The sequence below is a fragment of the Aulostomus chinensis genome, chromosome 3 (assembly GCF_037954235.1).
Source record: "Aulostomus chinensis isolate RoL2024-O1b breed Wild chromosome 3, RoL_Achi_v1.0, whole genome shotgun sequence".
NCBI lineage: Eukaryota > Metazoa > Chordata > Actinopteri > Syngnathiformes > Aulostomidae > Aulostomus > Aulostomus chinensis.
The window spans coordinates 12,559,808-12,585,165 of NC_141322.1; the positions used below are offsets into that span (position 1 = coordinate 12,559,808).

A 25,358-nucleotide genomic window follows, 5' to 3' on the forward strand; every position below is an offset into this window, starting at 1 on the left:
CACTTTACTTTATGGAATATGTGAAAAATTACCATAAAAAAGAAATCATATTTCTACTGCTACTATCCAACCCCTGAACACAACATCACATCAAAAGCAAAATATCTGTATTCATGTAATATTTTTGGAGGACGAAGCTCGATGACATCAAGGTTTAATAAAATAAATAAACATAGGCGTTCCTGACTTAAACGCCATCACAGGCACAGTACGCATGCGCTCAGCAGCTAGGGGAAAAGATGGACGAGCAAAGCGTCTGTGCTCCGCAGTTAGTGGAGTCAGACGCTCAAATTATCACTCGTAGTGCCCCCCTTGCGGCTTCTGCCACAGATGCTGATAAAGTAATAAACACTAAAACTGATAGTACCCAGGTCGAAGGTGAGTTTTGTCTAAAACGTGAAAATTCAGCTGTGTGGCACGGCAGTCGACCTGCCGAGCAGACGTTAGCTTTCTTGCTAACTGGCTAGCTACCTCAGCAATTGAGTGAGCTAGCTCCTTAGCTAAATATGCTAACATAAACTGTCTTATCACTAGCTGTTCAACATTGTTTATCGGTTTTTGCGTAATGCTGCCGTAGTCGTGGGAAGCTATCCAACCTGAGAAGGAAACCCGTTAAAACTTGAGGATTGTTGGCTTTTCTGAGCCCGGAAGTGGTCGGACAGTCGTGATCTTGCGACTTGGTGTTTCCCTCCCCAGCCCAACACCCTTCTACCATTTAAATGACCGCAGTTACGCTTCCGAGGAAGGCCTACAGCTGCTGGGACAGCTAACAGATCTTGGCATTGGTTACGAAAGCGACATAATATGAATTTTGATCAGTGAATTAATTTTAATGGGTGAAAATAATATTCCGGAATATACATTTCTTATAAGTGGCAAAAACGAAAATGAAGCCTTTTAGTAATTAGCCGACTGAGTCTTTTGAATCAGACCTGATAATGAAGCATTTTCTTTTATTCAACATTTGTAAACAGTCATTTCTGACAGTCTGTAATAATCAATTGGTAAGTACAGTATTTGGAAATTAGCAGACATAGACATAAATTGACACAGTTCATTTGAACTACAGCTATTACTTATAAAAATGCTTTATTTTAGTGTGTGGTTTAAATAATGAATATTATCACAACAAATGTAATATTTAAGCTCTCTTTTCTCACCACCAAACCTCAGTGTTTTTCAATTGTATATTTGAAGGGAAGGGAAGCACATTTCTGGCACTGAGAGCCACGAATATTGGCTGTTTTTATTTTTAACTTGACAGTATTTGTTAAGAAATCCTGCAGCAGTTGTTTTACTAGCTAACTGATTTATTGACTGATTCTTTCAACTGTCGATGCAGGATTTGAAATGTGGTAACATGCTGCATTTATAAGTCACATCCCATGCTTAACTAAATACAGAATAGGGTTTCAAATGGTACTAATATTAGACCTTATTTTTGTGAATTTAAACTCCTAATTCAAAGTTGAAGTTGACGTAAACAAATATTTTCCACTTAGTACCTCATTTTCTATTTCTAATGTTAGTTTTCAGAATGTCTGATCCATCCCTGTCTGTTTTATAGCCTGATAAGAACATAGATCCGCTGTAGAACTAGCATTGCCAAACCTCTACCGATATGCACATTTCTATTGTTGCAATGTATACAATCATATAACCCAACTGTAAATCCTATGGTGTAATAATAAGGCAATATTAAAGTGTATTTAATATAATTGTTACTGTAAATCAAACCGGCAGACAAGACACTTACCGTAACTACAAAAGTTGATTCAAGCCTTTCTTCCAAAAGGACTCCATTAAGTAAGGCTTGTTCTCATTTCCTGGTTTGCACATCCTTCTTTCCTTTCCTAGTCTCCTCACCGTGTGTCCTAGTTCCTCTCACCTGAGACTCAAGGAGGAGAGAGGAGAGGAGGCAACAGGCTTTTAACAAAATAAGACATCCGTCATGAGATGATAATTCAGTATGACATTTGACCGACCGTTATTAGATTCAAATTTGTTTAGTGACGACATGCCACAGTTATTGATCGATGTCATATATTATATTCCTCATCACTTTATCAGTTTTAAGTATCCGTTAGTATTTTTAGATTTGTCGGATCACAGCAGTTGAATTGCGCCTGACTGATTCACTGATATATTAATGTGAAGTGTCGTCGCGGACAGCGGTTAGAGCGTGACGAGGCGCTACACAAGCACTGAGCGGCACTGTGACCACACAGCTTAATTCACGGTACAATTTATGAATACAAAGTAATACTGACATGTCAGTCCAGCTGCTGTCATATTTGTAACTGTACCAGATTGTTGCCGGGTGGCTGTCGATTGGAATAGAATGTCACTTAACCCTTACCCCCCCCCCCGACAGTTTCTGATTTTAATCTCAATTTTCTGCCTGTCATCTCAGACCCCAGACCCTCAAACCTGGCACTGTGCTTCCTCATAGACTATAAATGCGAGAAAAGTCTGTACATAAGAATGTGCTTGTATCTTTCACACAACAGCAGTTCATTTGATGGATGCACCACACTCCACTTGGAATCTAATGCAATGTTGTCATGCTAACACATCTTTCTGTGCCGACTTAAAAATGGAATATTCTTCAGTGCAGTCAGAAACATGGTGGCTATATCTTGTATGTGTTCAGCACATCCTGTGATTCTAGCCAAACCATTAAAATACGGAAGTCTTTGTTTCCTCTGTGCTGCCTCCGTAGTTTGTAACATAGTTATAATCTTTTACATTTAGAGTATCAGTATTTCACAAGTGAGCTTTAATTTAGCATCTTCTATTTCTTCATTACCAGCGGTCAAAAAAAGAAACTCATCCGTATCAGCGGAGAGCATCAGTAAGAACTTCTCAAGTGCTGCTTATGCACAGAGCTTTAGATCAAATGCAGCTCTGCATTTTCTAGCAGACCAAAATGTAAATTGCCTTAAATGACGGAAACTATTAATTAATCTACTAATGGTTATTTCTCTGAACAATTTTCCACTTTATTAACTCACTGTGTCAGTTTGTTGTGGCATGCAGGAGTCCAGAGTGAAGAGGAGCTACTAAAGGGTCTCTTGACTGACCACTACTGCCACGTGTGTGAGGCTGTGCTGCTCTTCAAGTCTCAGCGACTGTCCCACTATGAGGTTTGTGCTGTTTCTCCGGTTCTAGTTGTGGAGCTGTGATACGGGTTATTGACCGACGGCCTCCGAGTCTCAATAGTATCGTCTCCTGCAGGGAAAGAAACATGCCCAGAAGCTTAAAGTGTACCTGCAAGCCAAGAGAGCTGAGAAGATGAACAAAGAGTCTACTGGTCCCCAGGTGAGCACTTCAACGCTGAATAAGACCCTCTTTTTTTTCTGCTGCTTTATTGTATGTCATCCGGCTGCCGTTTGTGTCAGGACGTTCAGAAGTTTTCATGTGTATTACTCTTGCAGAGGACCATGACGACTGATAAGGACCGTTTCTGTGAGCTGTGTAACATGGTGTTTAGTTCCCCTGTGGTGGCCAAGTCACATTACCAGGGCAAAGTCCACATCAAAAACCTTCGCAAGCAAGGTCTTCAGACCCCAGGCAAGTGATAGAAACTATCAGTGATGCGAATCGCATTATTGGATTAACGGTAAATCTGAACTCTGCTGTAGAACAACTGTATGCTCAAGCTCTTCTTTTTTATTGCATTTCTAGAAAGGCTCACAGAGGTGAGTCTGTTACCCTGTCTCCCTCAGGATGCTGCTGATGAGGACCACAGACCTGCACCAGTGGACATTGTGGAACATCCCGTGGACCCGACAACTACTCTAACCAGCACAACGGTGGACCTGAAGGATCCTAACAAATACTGCTCCTTGTGTGCCGCCTCCTTCAATAATCCTCAAATGGCTTTGCAGCACTACAACGGACGCAAACACCAGAGGAACGCAGCCAGGCAGGAGCTGCTCAAAGAGCTTGGAGACGACGCTGACCAAGGTAACACCCCCCGCTTTCAGCACAGCAGCACAACACGGGGTGACCAGGATGAACCTGAGTGTAGTTGATGTGATGACGAAACATCTGTAGGCAGACATGCTCAGTGTCATTGACTCTAAGTTGGGAGGTTTTAACTGAATTCAATAGATGCTACCAGTAGCACCAGCATACATGCCATCAACAGGAAAAGTAACTAACAGAGTTGTGTAAGCAGAAACAAATCTGGCCCTCAAATCTCCCCAAAATTAGATCATTTGAAACGGCAAATCCTGTCAGCAGTGGAGGCTGCATGCCATCAGAGGAAGGTGCTAGCTAGATGAGCTAGCTTACTTTAAACTGATGTCAACTAGAAGCAGTCTTTTTGTGTTATTGCGATTTATTGAGACATTCAAACTGTGTACCCAAGTCAGAAAATCACAAATGAACTCATTCATATTTTTGTGCCTCTTCCTGCAGCCAACCATCTGATGTGTCAGATGTGTAGTGTGCAGTTTAACTCTGTGGAGATGTACCAGGCCCACATGCAGGGAACCAAGCACCAGATCAGGTGAGATTACAAACCACCTCTCAAACGTGAGTGTTGCCGTGTGTTCACTGTTCTCAAAAGAAGCTAACAAGGTCTTCTCAGGGTTGCTAACCTGCACCAGATTATAACAGCTCCTGTAGGTGGATCACTTAGCCACTTGTGGTTACTTAGCCACTTACTAGATTACAGCACATAAACAGAGGTTTGATGGTGATGCTTTCATAACTTCATAGTGATGCTTTCATAATTATAACGTGGTTTGATGACACTTGGGATGAAGGTAAAGTCAGAGGTGTAAAATAAAACCTGTAGAAATGTAAGTGTGCTTACTGCTGCCATTGCTCCTGCTCCCTGTCAACATGACACCCCTGTAACTTAACAAGCCAGTAAGAGTTTAATGTGTTAGTACATCGCAACGTGCTGACCAGTGGGAACACAACCCCACCCCCTTACTGTCGGCTTCTGTGCAAAACAGGAGAGAGTGAATGAGTATGAAAAAAATCCCTAAACAGCCTTTCAAAGCAGAACATTGTTACAAACAAGTGGATGTATTTTGATCCAGGACCTTGATCTGACCTTGAGTCAGTCTGTCACTCTTGAATGAAAATATCAGCACTCAGGTTCACACCCGGCTCACTGAGTGGCCCAGATACGAGTCCAAAAACACAAAGATAAAATGCCATTGTTGACCGTCCGGTTCCCTGGTCTCAAATGCAAGCGGTTTGAGGTGCAATGCTTAAATGGTTCTGTTGGTTCACATATTTATTATATAATAATAATATTATATTATTATAATATTTTAACATTTTACTCTCGGGCATCAAATACATCAGTAAAGACAGTACTCGAGGAATTTTGAAGCATGTGTGTTTTTAAAATGGCGAAGCATGTGTGTTTTTAAAATGGCGGCAGCTAACAATTGGCTAAACGGGACAACAATCAATCTGCTAAACTAGAATGTGTCAAGCTGAACACAGAAGAAGTGTCAAGGGTGTTGTGGTAACATTGAGATCAATGATTGAGTTTCTTTGATAGCTTGTTGAAGTGTGAGGATTAAAACATGAGTCTGAGAGCTTATTCTCCTCCCGTGCGAAATGTTATTGGCTATTTGCCAATTGGCTGTTTGTCAGACACTTGACAAATATGAGCATTTTCTACTCTCTGATTTGAAATGAATAGTAATAAGATTGTGTTGTTGACCAGGGAGAAGAAGGTCATTGACCTGTGTAAATCCCAGCAGAGGTCATACAGCACATTTGCAGATGAGCTGGCCGACTACATTCAGGTCCAGAAGGCTCGCGGACTCGCACCCAAGACTGGCCCGGCTCTGTCTTCAGCTGATGGACAGCAGGAAGAGGAGGAAGAGGAAGACAATGAGGACTTAAACATCGGCCGTATCACACAACTGACCAACTCCATGCCCAAATTCCCTGTGTGTAACCCTCCTCATCAGGCCCCCCTGGGTTTTTACTACCCAGTTGAAGGTTGCCATCCATCATATCAGGGCCCTCCCTGGCCCCCTTACTCTCGCCCTCCATCAGCCCTCCCTGGGTCAGCCTCACTGCAGTTCACTGTTAAGCCTGTAAAGAGGAAAAGGCAGAGGACGCGGTCCAGCTCTTCCTCATACACTGCCTCCTCTTCCTACTCTTCCTCGTTTTCCTCCACCAGTAGCAGTAGTGACAGTGACAGCAGTGGATACAGACGGAGAGAGAGGAGGAGAACAAGAAAGTCCAGGAGTGATAGAAGTCGGAGGGCAAGAGACGCAGACTCAGACATGGAAGGGAGGGGGAGGAAGAGACGTAGGAAAGTAAGAGACGACGACTCTGAGGAGAGGAGAAGAGAGGAATACGGAGAGTCTGAAGAAGAGAGGAGGAGACAGCGCAGACGCCGTGGCAAGCAGAGACGAGAAAAGAAATCCCAGGAGGAGGACTTTGAGGTGGAAGGCGAGAGGTGCAAGGACAGTTTACAGCCAAACGACACAACAGAGACTGCAATTCTTGTTCAGCCTGAGCAACAGCAGGAGGAGAGACAGGATGAGCCAGCGAAACCCAAAAACAGGAGAGAGAAGAAAAAAACAAGGGAGGAAGTAGACACGAGGACAGAGGAGGAGAAGCTGTGGGATGACTCCATCCTGGGCTGTTAAAGCTCTTCTTAGCTGCTAACACCTCGACACAAATATACGTCATGATGAACGTGACTGTGGACATCAACGTGAACTTTGTAGAACTTAAGAAAGTTGTCAAAGTCAAGTTGTCATGAACTGCCTGGACACCTGGAGGAGAGCTAGCTGGCTAGCCACGTTTAGTCAGTGTGTTTGGAACAAACGACTGCATGCACCTTATTCCAGTTTATGTTTGCTCTCTCACGTCAACTCCTCAGCTTCTCTGTGGCACAGAATTACGACTAGCATTAAATTATGTTGAGATCTTGCCTCTTTTAAATGGTTTAAATCATCCTCTTCATCTCATAACGCATCAATAAGGTAAAATGTGATCACTTCTGTGTGTGGGTTCCGTCAAAGAGCCAGTAGAGTGTAATCCCTCTAGCAGCCAGTGGTGGGCGCCGTTGAGCTGAATGTAGCTCATCAGTAAAGCAATGAAAATTTAAACTTGAAAGTCTCCCGGCAAGCAACTGGGAGGAAGAAGGATTTAAAAAAAAAAAAAAATTCAGTATTTGTCAGCTTTAATGAAATAATATAAAATGTGGTTGCTAAACAAATTATGTGCCTGTTGCACAGGCAATGGCAAACTCAAGTATTGAAATAAGTGTGTGTGTGTGTGTGTGTGTGTGTGTGTGTTTTTTGGGTCAGACAGGTGCAAAAGGGAAAAACGAGGACACTTTGAACAAACTTGCGTGTTTAAATGGGGCCAGTGATCAAACTAAAGCAGAGGAGGATTCATCAACTTAACCTGTAAAAAAGAGGCAATTCTCTGTGAATCAAAACCGTCATCACAAGCTTTTGCTGGAATAGTCTTTGAGATTATAAAGCTGTTTCATGTCTGATGTCACACTTTATTAAACTCTAATGGGTTTGTATGATGCCTTTCTTTATTCTCTTACTTGTGTCTTTGTTGAATGCACGTCAACATTCTCACTTGTCCTGCACACGTGGTTTGGCTTTGGAGCATTTAAGAAAAACCTGAAGGTCCTAGACTCGGACAGAGGCTTGAGTATTAGGAAAATACTATGAATTAAAAGTGGTTCGACAGGCACAAACAAGCCTGTAAATAATAGAGTAGGGGGTCTTGGCTTCAGAGAGCAGAGATGATGAGAATGTTCATGTTTGTTGATCAGAAATCGTCTCAGTGTTAACACAGAACTCAGTTACGTATTCACTTCTCACCGCTGAAAACTGCAGAAGAGACGATGAATGCGCTTGAGAGATGTGAGGGTTTCAGTTTTCTAAACTGCCACTTTGGTCGATTTCTGAAATCAGAAAACATAAAACGTACACATTAGTGTGAGGAGCGCGGTGGAGGAATGAAACAAGTCGTCAGGCTGTGCCGGAGCAGAGACCATGAAAGTCTCCGTCACCAAGCGACGAGGAGCTCTGAAGCCCCTTGAGATCTCCTGTTTTCAAAGAATCCTTGTGGTCTCATTCCCTGTCTCACTCAAGTCTTCAACCCACTCAGTTCTACACGTGCCCACATCCTCTCGCTTTAAGACCCCCATCAGACCCTTCTCCCACCCAACCCTACACACACACACACACACACACACACACACACACAATAACCTGCTGAAATCCTTCAGAAGGCCTTCGCAGAGTTCTGCATGTCAGACATTTTTAACGAAGTGCATGAGTTCTCGACTTCACTAAAATAGAACAATAATGAAAATCAACTGGTGCAAATGGAAGGAAGTTCTAAAACTGCTGAAATAATCTGTAATTACAATATAAATGTTAAAAATCATCATGTAGGGGGGGCGGAGGTAGAGTGGCTGTCTAGTAACTGAAGGGTTGCTGATGTCATCCTCATTGCCCCCCGGTGACCATGTCGACGTGTCCTTGAGCAAGATACTGAGCCCCTTAATGCTCCTGATGGGCGACCGGTGAAGCCCCCGCCAAGCCCACCCCCCCCCCCCCACATACACACACACCCCACACCCAATGTCAGCTGGGATAGGCTCCAGCGCCCCCCCGTCTGATCAATCGCACGTCGCACAATAATACCCAACAGTCACAGATGATTTCCTGCTTCCATCTTCTTTTTGGATCATTGAGAATGAAATACCATTCAGGCTGATGTCAGTGTTTCCTGATGTTTTTGGAACTAAAAGATTTAAATGTCCAGTCAATCAAATATGAATGTGTGTTTATAATAAAGGAGCCATTATTGTAGTCTTTTATTTCAGCATGGCTGTAACTGCTGGATAAAACTGATCTGGTGCGGACACGATGCAGCTCGTGGTTCTGATTTTACATTCAGAAGAATGAAATGAAGACTTTTATCTCCTTTTGTTAATTCTTGCATTTGTATGTCTAGAAATAGTCTCTTTGAAATTAGTAATATTTTGTTTTTTTATATTTATCTGCTAAATAACAGCAGAGTGGGAGTGTTGCACATTGATATGATTGACTTCATGTAGTCAGCGTCAGTTCGGCACCCTTGCCTGGTTGCAGGCTGCGTACGCTGGTATTCCCTCATGAATGTAGGACTCCTAAGATGGAGGTTAAACACCTGGACAGAGACAACGCCACAGCAAACTGCTGCCTCCGCCGCCGCTGAAGACACACCAGCTGTTGCTGCTTGATGTGATGAAGAAGATCTCTCCTCATCATCCCTGGGACAGAAACCAGCTTTACTTTTCAACACAACATTTGTGCAAGACACGCCTGAGTTGAGATGGCGTTTGTCTCCACAACCCCGGGTTTTAAAAAATATTAGAAATGTTCAAAAGAGACACGTGAAAATAACAGTGAAGGGCTGCAAATATAAAAGTGAGGATGCAGCTGAACGCGCTAGTGCAGGATAAGTAGCAGACTCGACTTTCAGTAGGTTGAAATACACGTTTCTCCCTTTACAACCGTTAACCAGAGGTGAAAAAACTTCAGGTACTGTTGTGTTTGAATATTTTCATGAGTGTCGTTCATACAGGGAAGTACTTGTCACAGTTGCACGATAAAACAGTCACACAATTCAAACTGCTTTTGGAAGAAGAAGGAGTGTTTCATCTTTTAGTTGATGTTTTCTGTATATTACACATTAGTTACCGTTACAGATCATTTTAACAATGGTAATTCATGCCTAAAATTTGCATTGGAAAGAAAACAGTAAATGACTGATTTGTGTGTGTGTGTTTACTTTGTGTGTGTGTGTGTGTGTGTGTGTGTGTGTGTGTGTGTGTGTGTGGCCTCCACTGATAGGCCACGCAAGTGTCACATCAGGATGTTACCTTGACGACTGAGGAGTCGCGGCTGCTCAGTTCCTCCCATCATCTATGACAGGCAGATAGCAAGAAAAGAAAGTATCTGTAGTGAACCCGGGCAACTTCTACTGGAGATACACACACACACATACACACACACACACACACACACACACAGACAAACTGGTGACCATCAGGTACACAGGGATGTTGCTGATACTGGTGTGGACTCTGCTGACCGTGTCTCTATGGACGTCAGGTGAGTCGTGTGAGATTACTTAGAGCTCCCGATCGAGGACGGGGCCCAGGCCTGTAGCTACGGACACCTCCCTGCTACAACTGGTGCTGTCTGGTGTTTCCTTTCACACATGATGCAAACTCAGTGGTAGGAGTTTAGTGATTTAAAAACATAACGACCAGCAGGACAAAGACCAGTCATTTTTACATCGTGTTTGTATTTGCTACACAGATCAAGTTAAGTTGACATTGAGAGTTTTAGAGAACCTGCAGGGTTTAGGAGCTTATTGATAAAAGTGCGCAAGGGTTGTTTTTTTTTGTTTTTGTTTTTTTTGGACTAAATGCGTCAAATAACGTGACTCAAATGCAGCTCTAACCTATCAAAAAAAAAAAAAAAAATTTATTAGTTCCAAGACGGGGAAATATACTGCTGTGTTAATAGATTAGTGTTAATGTGGAGGCCGTAGCAATATTTAACCTCGTGGGTAAGAGTCAGAATTTCCATGTTTTCGAGGGTATTACAGCTGTAATTATTGATTTATAGCTGCACTGATTAGTTTAACACTGAATGGAGTTGTACCACACTAGATCCTTTGTGCACCAATACACGTCGGTCGACTACATCGGCCTCTGTGCTGCTGCTGCTCACCGTCACATATTTCACAAGATCAGCGGCCACACGCCTCAACATATATCTAAATAAAGCTCACACACTGAAGTTGTATGGGAACTGATTCTAAAAGGAGATTCAATTGTTGTTTTTTTCCACTGACGAACTCCTTAATCGTCTCATACATGCAGTTTCAAAATGTCACCTTCACAGAGTTGGAGTTCTGTACAGTCTTTCCTCATAGCTGCTCTTTATTTCCATTCTTGCAACACACACACACACACACACACACACACACACACACACACACACACACCCATGTTTGAAGCATGATCATTGTATGTACCTTTACTTAAGTGCAGTGTTGTTGCTTCATTCTATTTCTAAACTCTCTCTAAAGGCCCAAATCTATGAACGGAGGTGGTGCTACCGTCTAAGCTCGTTACTGTTGGGATCCTTCACCCTCTCATCTTGTGTCCCTCCGTCTCGTCTCCCAGGCTCGGGTCAGATCCTTCAAAAAGAATCCAGTGTTCTCTACCCAAAGCTCCTCAGCACCGAGAACATCAAATGTGACTGCGTCAGCTCCTGCGACTCTGTCTTCTGGTTCCGTACTCGTCCCAGCCAGAACAAAGTGGAGTTTCTGGGCCGACTGAACAGTGCTGACCGTGAAGATCATGGAGACGATGTGGACAAGCAGCGGTTCAAATTCATCAAAAGAGGCAGTTCGATGTTTATTCTACGAATCATCAATGTGACAGAGGAGGACGCCGGGATCTATTCATGTATTCTCATGGGTCAGACAACCCCAGAAATATGGAGGCCCGGATTTCGCCTTCGACCTGGAGGTTTGTACGCTGATGGGCGAATGAACTCGTTTAGACCTAAAAAAAACAAACTCTGAAAGCATTTTCTTTATAAGCGTCTCGACATCCGCGAGATTTGTCCCTCTCTGAAACAGACAGAAATGTGGAATAAAAAAAAAAGAAAAAAAAAGCTTTGACCATTGACTTCTGGGTAAAATGACTTGTCTTTGCTCCACTGTTCTCTAGATAGTTGAAAAAAAAAATCATTATCAACACCTAAAAATGTCAGGACGTCACATGGGGTCTTGAAGGTGAAGCAGCCTGTGTGCTACGTCAGGTTGAAATGGATTAATGCTAAATATCAAGGAGGAACGATGATTTAAGCCTCATGGCAGTGTAACGATCGGCCTGCGGTCTCTGCAGTCTGACTTGTCTAAGGAACCATCTCTTTCCTCCATTTTGAATATGCGTTCATCTCCCTTAACTCTCTTTGTCGGGTGCTATCATTTTCCTTCAGGGTTTTTACTGACAGTCTGCTCTTCTTGATCGTAACTTCAACGCTGCAGGACAGCCCAGATGTCGGGGTGAATAGTCTCCTGCTGCCCGTTAACGTTATCAAGGTTTAATTAACATTAAAACTCTTCCATTTCATGGGACAGAAATCACTAAAGAAGTACATATTTTTGATTAATGGATATATGGATATTAAAAGTACTGTGGAGAAGCAAGCAGACCAACAAAGACGCATGACGTATCGATAGAGACTGAGATCCTCTCACATGGAAAATCATGTGAAGAAATACAACAAACTGCTCCTTTCGTCTGTCTTTATGGTTGCTTGTGTTGCTCTGCCAGTGACCCCTCCAACATCACCCCCGAAGCCGACGCTGCGTCCACTGTGTCCCTGCAGAAAGGAGACTCCTCCACAGGGTGGGTCACCGACCAGTCCGTGTTAAAGCAGCAGTGTGTGATGTGATTGCACGGGTCTGTGTGTGTGTGTGTTCACTTTAAAGCAGGCCATACATTCTGTGCATTGATTGCAATGACATAAATACAATAGAATGCACCTCAGAGCAGCCAGTGCAGTAACAGGCTTGAATGAATGAAGTATCCATCACATGACTGTGTCTATATTCTGTCTCCAGATGGTTGCGGCTCATTGATTCTTTGGCCGTTGGTGGGAATATTTGCAGGCTTGACTTTAGCCCTCGTCTGCACGCTCTACTACTTCAGCCGTGAGTTCTCCTCCAGTTTACCACGCTAGATATCATGAAGTCACCAAGTCTTGTTCCTTCAGATGAACCATATTTCGCTCACAGTTGAATCTATATTGTCGTCTCACAGGACTCCCCAAAAAGTGTCGACATCGCTTTGAAAAGTAAATACATCATTAAATAGATGTTATATTTTCTGTGTTTTGTTCCATGGATTTCAAACATTTCTTGTTTAATTGTGTTTCAGCGACTGTGTGTTTTCTTTTTTATAGGAAGAGGTAGAAGACCTACAACACTCCATGAACCGCATGCATTGGATCATAGGTATGTACCTCATCAGTGTAATTTCATCTATCTAGACCTTACCTGGGATATTTGTAACCACACAACAAGAAACTTGCTAAAGTTCAATTTCAGCCAGACATTTTCTTCATGCTGAAATAATATTGGCTGGCACCGTGGTGCAGTGGTTCACACTGTCGCCTCACAGCGAGAAGGTTCCAGGTTCGGGTCCCGGCTCCAGCACAGGATCTTTCTGTGTGAGTCTGCATGTTCTCCCTGTTCCTGTGTGGGTTCTCTCTGGTACTCCAGCTTCCTCCCACAGTCCAAAGACATCAAGAGGGGACGAGGCTGATTGATACTCTAAATTGGCTGTAGGTGTGACTGTGAGTGTGAATGGTTGTCTGTCTCTATGTGTTGGCCCTGTGATGGACTGATGACCTGTCCAGGGTGAACCCTGCCTCTCAGCCGTAGCTGCTGGGATAGGCTCCAGCCCCCGCGACCCTTAACAGGATAAACTGAAGAAAATGGATGAATTCATATATTTGCTCACACTAACGTGTGCTTTTGTGATTTCAGACCGTCACCGGAGTACCGCAGAGCGTGAAGAACACATGAAGATCTGCTCTGTTAGCGTGCTTATTTGCTGAGTCAGCTTGTTTAATTTACATGTGCTAACAGAGACGTTTTCATCAGCAGCAACAGCCAACATCTTGTGACGTATCGACATGCTTCTGTTGCATATTTTACATGACGAATGCTCCAGGGCTCCACCAAGACCCATCCTAAAATTTGTGTTGTAAATCTATAATTTTTGATATGATTTTATTTTTTTTGTTAATAAACTTTTCCTCAATATGCAAATAGTTAATTATTTATTAAGGTGCATTTTTCAGCGCAGTGTGTTTGTAGCTTCATTGGTCAGTAATTTAGGACTTTCTTTTGTGTTCTTCTACAGAAAACCATCTTTTGTATTTACATACAAAAACAAGTGGAGAAAAATAAACTGCTGGAAAGATTTTTGCATTTTACATCGTTGTAATTTGTGTTCCTGTCTTCTGTATTGTGTTTTGATTGTGTGAAGAAAACATTCACGTTGTTCGTGAGCATAAATTTGTGGAATAAAAACTTGAATTTGTAATCAGTTCCTCCTCCTTCGGCGCCTCCGGGTGTAACAGTCAGGCAGCTTGAAGCAGTGACGTTAATGACACGCAGGAGGACGGCGGTTATACACCGGAGCCCCGCACGCCTCTGATGATGCCGTGAATCGTGAGCAGGAACGAAAAAGTCAGCGTGTTTCAAATGTCTGTTATTGTGTTGACATCTGAGAGGATTCTGCACATGTATGGAAGTGAGGTGACACAGAGGTTTGGAAGTGGGCGTTGTACTTCCATCGCCAGTCGTGAGACTGACGGAAGTTGAGTAGGTGAGCGGAGGATCGGTTTCTCCCTTCAGTGCTGGTGTGTAAACTTGTCTGCGTCAATCCCGAACATGAACGACCATCAGCATGTCCAGCAAAATCAGCAATAACAGATGCGAGACTCAGTGGACCTGAGACGTGTCCAGGTGCCCTCCCTGCTGCCTGTGCAGGGTTTCATTCAAAATGAAAGGAAGTCTGAAGTTGAAATGAAGAAAAACAAGTTCATATAAGTCTGATATTTACCATAAATATGTGTGCATTCAATTTGGAGATCAATTTTTGTCTTTTTTTAGGTTTTGTGGTTTCACATCACTTGTTTGGTATTGCTGACCTTTTGGCGTCAGGCAAGTTTGTAGTTTAATAAGCGGTTGCGTGAGGCAACCTAAATAATTTCGTGCAGGAACAGGATAAATGACCTCATCCTTCAAAAATAGAGGTAAAAGGTACAAGTACTTGTTCCTGCACACCACGTACCACTTTCTGTTAGAAGTCCAAAACTTGTACTTTTAAATGTATCTTGGAGGGAATGTCCTTCAAAATTGTCAGTATAGAACCGGTCTTGTTTCATACTTACATTTTTGAGTGTTTGGTATCACACACACACACACGCTTATATAAATGTGTGTGTGTGTGTGTGTGTGTGTGTGTGTGTGTGTGTGTATGTGTGTGTGTGTGACCTCCAGATTCCACATATTGACTTCACTCTTCACAACCTTTGCCATCATCATCAAAAACACCAAATAATGGAAGAATTGTGTTCATCTTTCCAGCAGAATCCAGCAGACGCCTTGAAGCGTTTCCCGTGGTGTCTGAGGGTTTGTTTGTTGAATCTTTGCTGTGATTTTCCCAGATATTCCAAAGATGTTAACTGGAAAACTGCTCTTGTCTCCAAATACTGCGCCGCATCATTAATTAAAAGAGAGCTGCCAATCAAAATGAGCGGAAACAAAAAAAAAAATCCCACATAAATGTTCATGTTTGACTTGAGTCTGGATAAAACAACAAAGAACCAACTACCGTAGCTCTGAGGAGAGAGGCAGCCATGTTAAATGGGTCAGCAGACCAGATAATTGTCTTGTTTTTTTTCATTCCAGTTTGTTGTGTTGTTACACTGTTGAACTGGTAGCTCCATGGAGCTGCTGCTCTTTAAACGCTCGTACAAAATAAAGCATTTATCAGACCTTCAGTCTTAATGCACAGGAAGTCTGTTATTATTTGACAAGGTCTCTCTCTCTCTCTCTCTCTCTCTCTCTCTCTCTCTCTCTCACTCACTCACACCTGTGCGATTGAGGAGTGTGAAGAAGCGAGCAAGTGTGTGGTTGCTCAGGTCTTAGGGAGGGTGTGCGACCCTTTCCTGTGAATTAGAGAGAGAGAGAGAGAGAGAGAGCACCAGCGTTGGCTGAGATGTTATCACTTCGCTCAGCTTTGAGATCTTCATCGAGTCTCTGAAACAAAAAGACCACAATGATACCACAGACCCGACCACAAGCTCTGACAGACAGAGAACGATACAACGACTGTTACACTTTTGAAATGAGACTACAACGAGAACAAAGCCTCACACTTAGAGAAGAGGTTTGAATCTGTTTTATTACATAGACGTATAAAATCAAATAACACTGTTGAAATGAATGAATGCATATTCAGCACAAATGGGTCAAAAACACCTGGACACCCGTAATTAGATGCTCACACTGGTTTAAACTAGATACCGAAATATGTATCAACACACTTTTTATTAAAAAAAATATATATATATAACATAGCAATATTAGCTCAACATTATCTTGTTGGCATAGCAACTCTTCTTGATAAGAATGTGATTTTTAGAATTAGCAAGTTACCTTGGTGTAACGCAGCACCACTGGCAGAATTCCTGAATCTATCTAAGAGTAGGTGACTGTATTCACTATAGATGGATTTGCAGTGTAGCAAATGTTTAACGTATTTAAAAAAAAAAATCAAATTCAAGAATATGAATAAAAGCAGATTAGCCGTTAGCCGTTATTTATAACTACATCGCAAGACAGCGTGCAAATTAAAGAAATAGTCGATTCTATTTGGAGTGTATTTGATGAATTACCTGTGTGCTGCAGCTCTGATCATCATAAACTAGAATCTATTTGTTGTTATCAAAGTTAAGGTTTAAAGCTTTAGAAGATCTAAGACTTCAATTCCTTGTTGACCTTAACTGTAAATTGAACATTAAGATGTTAATTTTTGTCCTATTATGCATTTTTAATCATGTTACACACTCTAGGGTTGCTGTTGCTTCTATAAAAAAAAAAAAACCTGACGATGAAAAAAGTTTCTCCCCCTTAGTTTTGTTTGCTCAAGGAAGTGTGACGTCGAGCTGCTACACGTTGTTACTGTAAAATGGAGCGTTCTTACATTCAAATGATGCGACGGGAACACACACCAGAATGACAACATAGCATTCAAGAGGGCTAAGAGTGGCTGAATCTGAGTGCGTTAAATGCAAAACAACAAAAATGAATTGTGTGGAATTGAACGTCAGCTCGTGTTTCTAACGATCCGCAAAACCATTCGAGTGTAACCTCTCTCATTCGAGATCAAGGTCATGTCACACTCGGCGCTTAGATCGCCCTGGTAACAGTTAGTTAAGGCTGAGTTATACGGTAGTTACGAGATTATAAGAAGTATTTCTGAAGCCTAATTAACCATTTATTAATGATCTTTGTGACACTTATTGTGAGGAACATGCGTCCTTTTGCTGCAGCATGTAAAGTTAATGTGAACACCATTAATAAACATGACATGACACATTAGTTAACTGTTTAGATGACTAATGAATAATTATTAACTGTTAACTAAGCATTTACTAATTGCCATCAATGCACCTTTAATTTAAATTGTTCCCAAAGTCATTAAAAAAAGAAACTGAATACTGTTTTTTTTCTATTAACACAGATTTTTTTTTCTGTCTCACTCACTTGAATTTCCATGTCACAGTTCACGCATTTAAAAAAACACAAACTGAATTTGATGTATTTCTCATTTACATTGCCCAGGACTTCAATACATCCTGTCCTCATAACACTCCAAACCCTGCTCTCTAACATCAGGGCTTCAACAACAGACTGAAATCAGGTTAATATTGAGTTCAGTATTCCCGTCTGAGTGAGAACTCCCAGATCGATTCATAATCGGTCTTTGGAAGCAGCCTGTGTTTGTAGCTACTGTTGTCTGCCCTGCTGTGAGTGTGACTGTTCTTTCTCCTCTGATAGGACCCTCCAGTCTTCCAGAGCAGGTCGCTGCCCTGCAGGAGGAATTAGAGCTGTTGACAAATGCACGAATAAAAGCTTGTGTGTGCTTAGTGCTGTAGTGTTTTAATCATACAGCCTCTAACTAAGGAGGACTAAAACACACACACACACACACACACACACACACACACACACACACACACACATATTGAATTATTTGCAGAGTTCATCATTTCTACTTACTCCTCTTGATACTCTCGCTCTCCTTTTCATGACTTCATATCCCATAATGCCCTCAGTAACCGAGCCAAGTGAGCCAGACGATTGAGTAACTAGTGACTACAGGAGCTACTGGCATTGACTGACTGGTACCTTGGCTTCCATTTCCAGAGAGGAAGGATGCTTTAATGTCAGGTTCTACAGCTCATGTAGGCTGCAGGGTATTTCCATTCCCACTGGCTTCCCCTGGTCACCCACCAGTTGTTTCAGGTTGGACAACCCCTGTGTGACTAACATAGGGGAGCCCATGCAGGTGTGTGTGTGCAAATGTGTGTGTGTGAGTGTGTGTGTGTGTGTGTGTGTGTGAGTCAATCCTGAACCAGAGGAAACTGAAGCTTTCACATCCATCATCAACAGAATCCCCTAATCACTAAAAACAAAGGAAACAACATGGCTCCCTTGCTTTGATTTGAGAAAGGTCAAATGTAATTTGTTGAACAGTGAATGTGATAATTGTCATTTTGAGGAAGTGCTGTGACAGCGTGAACACAGATTAGTGATAAGTTCTTGTTGTGGTAACTCCCTCCCTCGCTGTTTGTTTCTCCCTCTCCTCCCACCACGGAACAGCTAGAACACCCACATCTGAGCCAAATGTCACCATTTGTTGCCCATTTCCAAATAGGTGCATTTACTTTCCATCACTGAATAGGAAACATGACGGGCGTCGAGTTGCGCCACGGTCGCTGTGCGATGCTTTGCTGTTGCTTGTGTAGAACGTGAGACCCTGCTGAAAATGGAAAATTAGGTTTTAAAAGCTGAGTCTAATTTCAGTTTTAGTCGTCTTCCTGTTGCCAGAGCAAGAATCTTTTTTCACCCTCTGAGAAAGGTTGTGGGGGTGCGGATTTACTTGCTACATTATTGAATTAACCAGTCGTATGTTCTCAGGTCTCTTCTCTGGTGTGCTGGAGGGGAACTTTTATTTTTGGTAAGTCTGTATTTGTGAGTGAAACTCATTTTTTTCAGGTGTAACAAACATCTTTCCCTCCTCTTAAAACATCTTCAAAGCAGATTCTTTTTTAGCGTCTGTTTGTAACTGCTAGCGCACTGTTAGCATTGGTAGCATTAAATATCCTAGCTCATCACTGCCACCTATGGGTTGGTGAGGTTAGCTCCAGGAGGGATTTAGTCACCTGGGCCCATGGTCACATGCGTCATCAACATCGTCATCATCGTCATCATCATGTGACTGTAACTAGCGTCATAGATTTGAAGCTAGATGTCAAATTCTTCATCTTGTGAAAAAAAGCGCTTTATCGTGAAACGACCCTGGTGATGTCATCGGTGTCTCAGTTTCCGGTTGCAGCTGCAGAGTTTGTGAATTATGATTCACTGATTTACTGTTTAAACACAGTTTGAAGCTCCAGAATCCTGCTTGTGAGTCATCTGGTGCTTCAAATTTTTGATTCTACTGCAGTAATATCACATTGTATGTAACACCTAGACAGTGAAGGGCAGTCATTTAGGAAAAATATTCCCTTTATACTTTATAAGTACTTTTTTCTCAGTACCTGCACTTTACTTCATTTAGGAAGTACTCATAACTCTCGCCGCTTTCACCAAAAAGCCTCAAACCGGTGCAAAGCCGCACTCTCTACTAAGTGGCTTGATTACAAAAATAGCGAAGGATTTCTACAATGACAGTAAATAGAAAACATACACACGAACACACAACACATACACACACAGTAAATGTACACACACAGTAAATGTACACACGCACAGATCCATCGTTCACGAATGTTTTCTTTCCTCTGCAAATTTCAAGCATTAATTATCATTGTTCATTTTATGTGACTGGCTCAAGTGTGATTAGTTTTCTTCCATTTTCTCCTTTTAAGGGGGTCACTGGTTGTTTTTGTTCCCTAAGCATTTGATTGATGTATAATACATATAGATTAACTGCATGTTATTTATATATTAGCTGTTGTAAAGACAAGCTTTATTTCTTTAACACATGGTGGATAAATGATAAAAAAAACAGAGCAAATTAATTACAAGAACATGAAAGTATAACAGATTTTCACATGAAATAATTGCAATGGAAATGTAATTTTTAAGAACTAGTGCTTTAAAATTCATTGCATCATGGTTGAAAATAGATATGTGGCTAATATGGCTCTCTCTCTCTCACTCTCTCGCTCTCACACCCACACACACACACACACACACACACACACACACACACACACACCCACACACACACACCAACACACACACGCACACACACACGTCTTTTCCGGTGCACCTTATCTGTGCTTCGTCGACTTGACCTGCTGCCTTTATCTGCACTTTTGCACAAGTTTTTTTTAACCACTTCAGCTTTGCGTTGTTTAACGGCACATACATTGTTTTATTTTGTATTTTTTGCTTTTAATTGTGTTTTTCTATGTTTCATTTTCATTGTGAAGCACTTAGTGATTTTTTTGCTTTACAAAGAAATAAATATACTTCTCACTCCTCAGCAGCTGTTTTTATGTTAAATTTAATGTAAAAATACGACTTGAAATTGTTTAAATAATTTTTAGTTGTTTTTAATCCTAACATCCCAGAGGCCAAACTTTGACATGTACGTTCTATGATGACTACTTAAAGATACTGTATGTAAGTCAGAGCAAGCCAGCACCACATAGTTCACACTCCAAACCACTAGAGGGCACCATATCATCAGTAAATATCCAGCCTTAGTTTCACAAACAGGGCAATCCTGATTTGCACAGCGTGTGTTACCACATAAATTCTCAATTTTTTGAAATGCCGCACGTGCAGTACTCCATCCACCTCTGAAGTCAAAGAAAATCGGAATCAAGTATCACTGCCGTACTTTAAGTCATGTGAGCTGATTTATTTCAGTGTCACCGTTGTCATCTTAGCTCACGCTGGGTTAATTTAGGTTGGTTTGTTTTTTTTAAGTCAAATGTCCTTTTTGGTTTTCATCATATTTTGTCATCGGAATCTTGTTTTTATTGAGTCCAGTTCTAATTGACTGAAGTCAATATTTTAGATTTAGCCTGTGAGAAACTTTTACAATTGGCCTTGACTTCTTTGTGTCTCTTCATTATTTTTTTTTGTCTGTTGATTCAGTTTTAATCTTAAGTGTATATCAGCTTTAGTCACATTTTAGTTAATTTGACAAACTCTAAAAAAGGGCACAACACACTTTTTTTCCAACCAGGTAACCAACGTGAACGCTGTGTGTGGAGACACTGAGGAAGGTGAGAGGTAGCAGCAGCTGGGAGAGAAGCAGCTAAGATCTGTGTACATTTTCACTCTAGCAGTTAATTGTCTTCACTTTAAACACAAACACATTTTGTTGATATTATTGGCACTTTATCTAGTACCACTGGCAAAATCTCAATAGTGGAATGCAAATGACGAGCTGTTTTGTGTAACACAGGTCAAAGGTCAAAGCTGGTAGAAGAGCAGTGGTCCTGTAGCCGGCAGAGATTCAGGAGAATTTTCGGTTTTGTTAATATAAGGGTTTAGGGTTTGATTAGAGCAGGGACCATGAGACGCGTGCGTGTGCGTGCGTGCGTGCGTGTGTGTGTGTGTGCGTGTGTGTGTGTGTGTGTGTGTGTGTGTGTGAGAGCTGCCATACATACACAGCAAGGTTTCTCGCCTGCCTACGTGCTGCATCTGTATCTTTAGGATGGTGTTTTGATGTTCGATGCTTCAAACCAAGCGCACACTGGTGGGGCCCACTTTAAAATAGCTTGTAGACCACGCGCATGCTGCAGGAGGTCTCTGCAGTGTTCCGCTCCAATGATCCTGTTTTACACCCCTGAGAAGAAGGTTACAGGTGGGGCGTGGTTTCATATCTCGCTGACTGATCTGCTCGCAGGATTCAAACTAAGCACAGACACGGTTTGAGCAGCTATTTCAAGAGTAAAATGGGCCAACAGTGGATTCTGGTGATTCTGGTCTTTTATCGTCGTGAGTTACTTTCATTGTTCATTCCATTTGCAGCAGCAGTAAAGTGTTATTTGCTTTATTGCTTTGCGTGCGTCCACCTTCAAGGTGAATATTCTCATTGTGTGCCTTCTTGTCACAGGGATAAGTTTAGGAGCAGTAGCTAAAAGCGTCCTACCAGAAGGGCAGCAGGTTGAGATCAAGTGCAGACCTGCCGAGGTCGGCACCTCCATCCAGTGGTTCCGAGTGCAGGACAACTCAGGCATGCACTTTATAGTGTCGACCTCCAACACTGGTTTGAGAAGGCCAGATTCCTCAATTCCATCAGCCTTTAGTGACAAGAAACTTAAGGAAGACGTACTGATCCTAAAATCATTCAGTAGAAGTGTTGACAGTGGTGTTTACAGCTGCGCTTCACTGAAAAATAACCAACTGAAATTTGGGGAAGTGACTCGCCTGGCTGGAGGTAAGCTTTGTTTGACCTTCTCTGATCGTCACACGATGGACTCTTCTCAGCGGCTCTTCTCTCTTTTTAAAGAACAAGCTAAAGAGGTGACGAAACCACCGATCATCAAAATGAATCCATCCGAGAGCACCACGCCGTGTGTGTGTGAGGCCACCCAGGATGAAGGTGCCTTCACAGTAACACATCACCTCTTACCGTCTAACTGAGCATGCAGTGGCGAGAAACAGTAAATGAGTTCATTTTGGTTTGCAGAGAGAAGCAATGTAGATCTGGTTTGTAGTCCACTCATACTGGGGTCACTGGTTGGCAGCTGTGGCCTTCTTCTCCTCCTCCTCATCGTCACCATCATGTACTGCAATCGTAAGTCTGATCAACCATCAGGAGCCTTCAAGGCTCCCATTCAGTTATTCAATTATATATATAAATATATATATAGATAGATAGATAGATAGATAGATAGATAGATAGATAGATAGATAGATAGATAGATTGATGCTGAAATATGAGTATAAAGGCTTCCTGTGTTTGGCTCTGCTGTAGACGTGAGGACGCGGAGATGCCCGCACCATTACAAAAGAAGGTAAATTGATGTGTGTGCCTTTTAAAAAAGTGTAATAGTGTTTTTTCGATTGAAGGTCATAGCCTCAATTTAAGATGCTCTTTTTTTTTATTATTCAATTTTTTTATATATATATATTTCTTGCTTTAGTTAATAATAAGAGTTCTTCTAGAAAACCGCCATTATTCTCCTTCTGTAATTTGTATGAAAGGAAACCTTTCTGTCATTTTTACCGGAAAGAATTTAGAAATCACATGCCCCTAAAATTGATGAAAACATTGCATTTGTTTTTGATCCCAGTTTTGTTTCATAAACGTATTTTTGAGTCAGAAACAATTCAGTCAGCCTGCTAAATACCCCCATATATAACTGTATAATGTAACTGCTCCCAGGTCAGCAAAACACAGGCTTGTAGAAAAAGCACAGGTCTTGACCTCAGTAGTTCTGGAGCTGTGAACCCGTGTGGTTCCTCTCAGTAACTCATGTATTTTATATCTCATTCAGGCCGCGGATGATGGCACCTGGAAAACAAATGATGACCCACGCATGAGTTTAATTCAAAATGCTGCAGTTTCATCCTTTTTTTTTTTTTTTTTTTTTACAGTGTTGATATAATAATTATTTATTGCTAAAATGTGCGATAGCAACGTTAAAGTGGTTCAAGTATTCGACACATCGGTTATTTGACGACTTCGTCTGTGTTCATTACACTTTTAGTTTAGTTTGACACCTGACAGTACAATTAATTGTACATGTACTCTTCTAAAAACTTCTAAATAATGCGGTATGAAATGTTTGTTTATCTGTGAATGTTGATGTGCTGAAGGACCTGCGACAGGCTGAAAAACCTTTTATTCCCAACTTGTCAGTTATTGTTCTTTTGCAAATTAGATGTTATTTTACTTGCGTAAATATTTTCATTTTCAAGTCAATTTTTTACTGTTTTTATTGTTTCGGTCTACTGCTGCGTGTTACCTTTTTAAAATTTTTTTTTTTTAGGGTTTTTAACTAGAGGCTCTTTGTTTTACTCGAAACATAAAGCAGCCACAATTGAGTCCCGTACTTCCGTTTTTCCAAAGAAATGATGTGTTTAGGACTGGCATTTTACGATGACTCGCTTACTCCGAATTTTCCACAAATAAAAATGGCACTCGCAAACATTTCCACTGCAATGATTTTTATTCGTCTTTATGCTCCGTATTTTGTTTTAATTATCAACATATCACATCAAACCCACTCATTTATATCCCCATCAGTCATTCAGGATCCCTGAACAATCGTATAAAATTTTGCAATAAGTTTAAGCAAAATATCTTTTCATCGCCGTTGTTGTTGTAAGCCCCGAGTCTAAAGGAAGTGGGCTGGCTCAACTACACGCGGCGTGAAAAAAACCCACTGAGTCAGAAGGAGAAAATTATTTTCAAAGGAGTTTGTGTTGCTGTTTTGTTTCATGCGCACGTACGATCCCCCGCACCTTCAAGACAACAGTGTCTCCTGCGGCGTTCAGCCGCACTTAAGTTTGTTTCTCATTTTAGCCACAAATTGTACACTCAGGTAAATATTCCTTTTCATGTATTTATGAGTACTCCCATATCTAAAATATCGCTCATATCTCACACCCACACAAAACCTCTGACATGAAAAAAAAAGCGGGGAAATAATGATTTTTTTGTTCTCTTTTCTACAGTTTAAAGCCCTTTGTAAATTATACAGTCTTTCTTATATCGAGCAAAATCTGTGTTTACAGTATACAAACAAAGGCAGTTAACAAAGCCTGTAACCACCTCAGTTCACTAAGTGCACTTCTTGACGCCAGTATTTTTACACCGGGCCGAATACATACAGGAGAGCCTTCTCTGAACAGATATTTCTCTAATGGCTTTAGCAGTGAAACACTCAGACTGAAGCAGAACACCTCCACATACTCAACAATGTACACTCGCAACTGTGTAAACTAAAGGCTGTACACTAGTGTCGTCATGACCACATCATGGTAGAAAAACCTGGTTGGTTTGTCCTGTGTACATCAGGATTGCACAACATCTCAATACTATTCACCCGCTCCCTCCTTGCTGCTCCTGCTGTGGCTCGCCGTGGTGCGATGTCACACACTGCTGGTGTGTTTATTAGTGTGCCACTGCTGAGGTGAGCCTGCAGTGCAACGCCTTCCTTCTCTCAACTCGCACGACACAAAGACCAGCAAAACTAGGGGTGTGTTTCTCATCTTTGACTGCACACGAGGACAAGCAAGAAAGGCGATGCACGTAGCTCTTTGTGTGTGTGTGTGTGTGTGTGTGTGTGTGTGTGTGTGTGTGTGTGTGTGTGTGTTTGTGTGTGTGTGTGAAATGAAGTGTCACGGGTATGTCTAGGTTTGTCTCTTGTCCAGTATACATTCTTGACCATTTTGAAAAATAAAATCGTAATCCGAAGAGCAGCGTCCTCGCTGATGCTTCCTGTTGACCTCTGGAGGACACAATGCACCGACGACCTGCA

The 25,358-nt window shown here is 41.8% G+C and overlaps 4 protein-coding genes across 21 annotated transcripts in view; 3 read left to right on the forward strand and 1 right to left on the reverse strand.

The window, feature by feature from the left end:
* Positions 1–229: 229 nt before the first annotated feature.
* On the forward strand, positions 230–7,540 carry zmat1 (zinc finger matrin-type 1). Its single transcript, XM_086198714.1, has 7 exons — positions 230–378; positions 3,040–3,146; positions 3,238–3,321; positions 3,438–3,577; positions 3,680–3,969; positions 4,426–4,516; positions 5,699–7,540. Exons 1-7 carry the CDS (start codon positions 240–242, stop codon positions 6,636–6,638), a joined length of 1,791 nt encoding a protein of 596 aa, XP_086054840.1. The 5' UTR covers positions 230–239; the 3' UTR covers positions 6,639–7,540.
* Positions 7,541–9,951: 2,411 nt separating this feature from the next.
* On the forward strand, positions 9,952–13,936 carry cd8b (cd8 beta). 2 transcript variants are annotated; one of them, XM_086200645.1, is made up of 7 exons: positions 9,952–10,124; positions 11,210–11,557; positions 12,371–12,445; positions 12,661–12,750; positions 12,860–12,893; positions 13,002–13,053; positions 13,588–13,936. In XM_086200645.1, the coding sequence occupies exons 1-6, from the start codon at positions 10,073–10,075 to the stop codon at positions 13,009–13,011; spliced, it is 609 nt and encodes a 202-aa protein (XP_086056771.1). In that variant the 5' UTR covers positions 9,952–10,072; the 3' UTR covers positions 13,012–13,053; positions 13,588–13,936. The 2 variants fall into 2 exon arrangements, with proteins under 2 accessions (XP_086056771.1, XP_086056772.1); XM_086200646.1 differs by lacking the exons at positions 13,002–13,053; positions 13,588–13,936 and having other exon boundaries at positions 12,860–12,897.
* Positions 13,937–21,707: 7,771 nt separating this feature from the next.
* On the forward strand, positions 21,708–25,328 carry cd8a (CD8a molecule). Of its 2 annotated transcripts, XM_086198734.1 has the most exons (6): positions 21,709–21,864; positions 21,983–22,306; positions 22,379–22,471; positions 22,559–22,666; positions 22,847–22,886; positions 23,370–24,313. In XM_086198734.1, the coding sequence occupies exons 1-6, from the start codon at positions 21,822–21,824 to the stop codon at positions 23,413–23,415; spliced, it is 654 nt and encodes a 217-aa protein (XP_086054860.1). In that variant the 5' UTR covers positions 21,709–21,821; the 3' UTR covers positions 23,416–24,313. The 2 variants fall into 2 exon arrangements, with proteins under 2 accessions (XP_086054859.1, XP_086054860.1); XM_086198733.1 differs by having other exon boundaries at positions 21,708–21,864; positions 21,983–22,471; positions 23,370–25,328.
* The window catches only part of cast (calpastatin), a 36,594-nt gene continuing 35,261 nt past the window's right edge, over positions 24,026–25,358 (reverse strand). For all 16 annotated transcript variants that reach the window (XM_086198716.1, XM_086198722.1, XM_086198725.1 and 13 more), the window contains one exon: positions 24,026–25,353. The gene's annotated coding sequence lies outside the window, so the exon portion shown is untranslated. The remainder of the gene's footprint in view (positions 25,354–25,358) is intronic.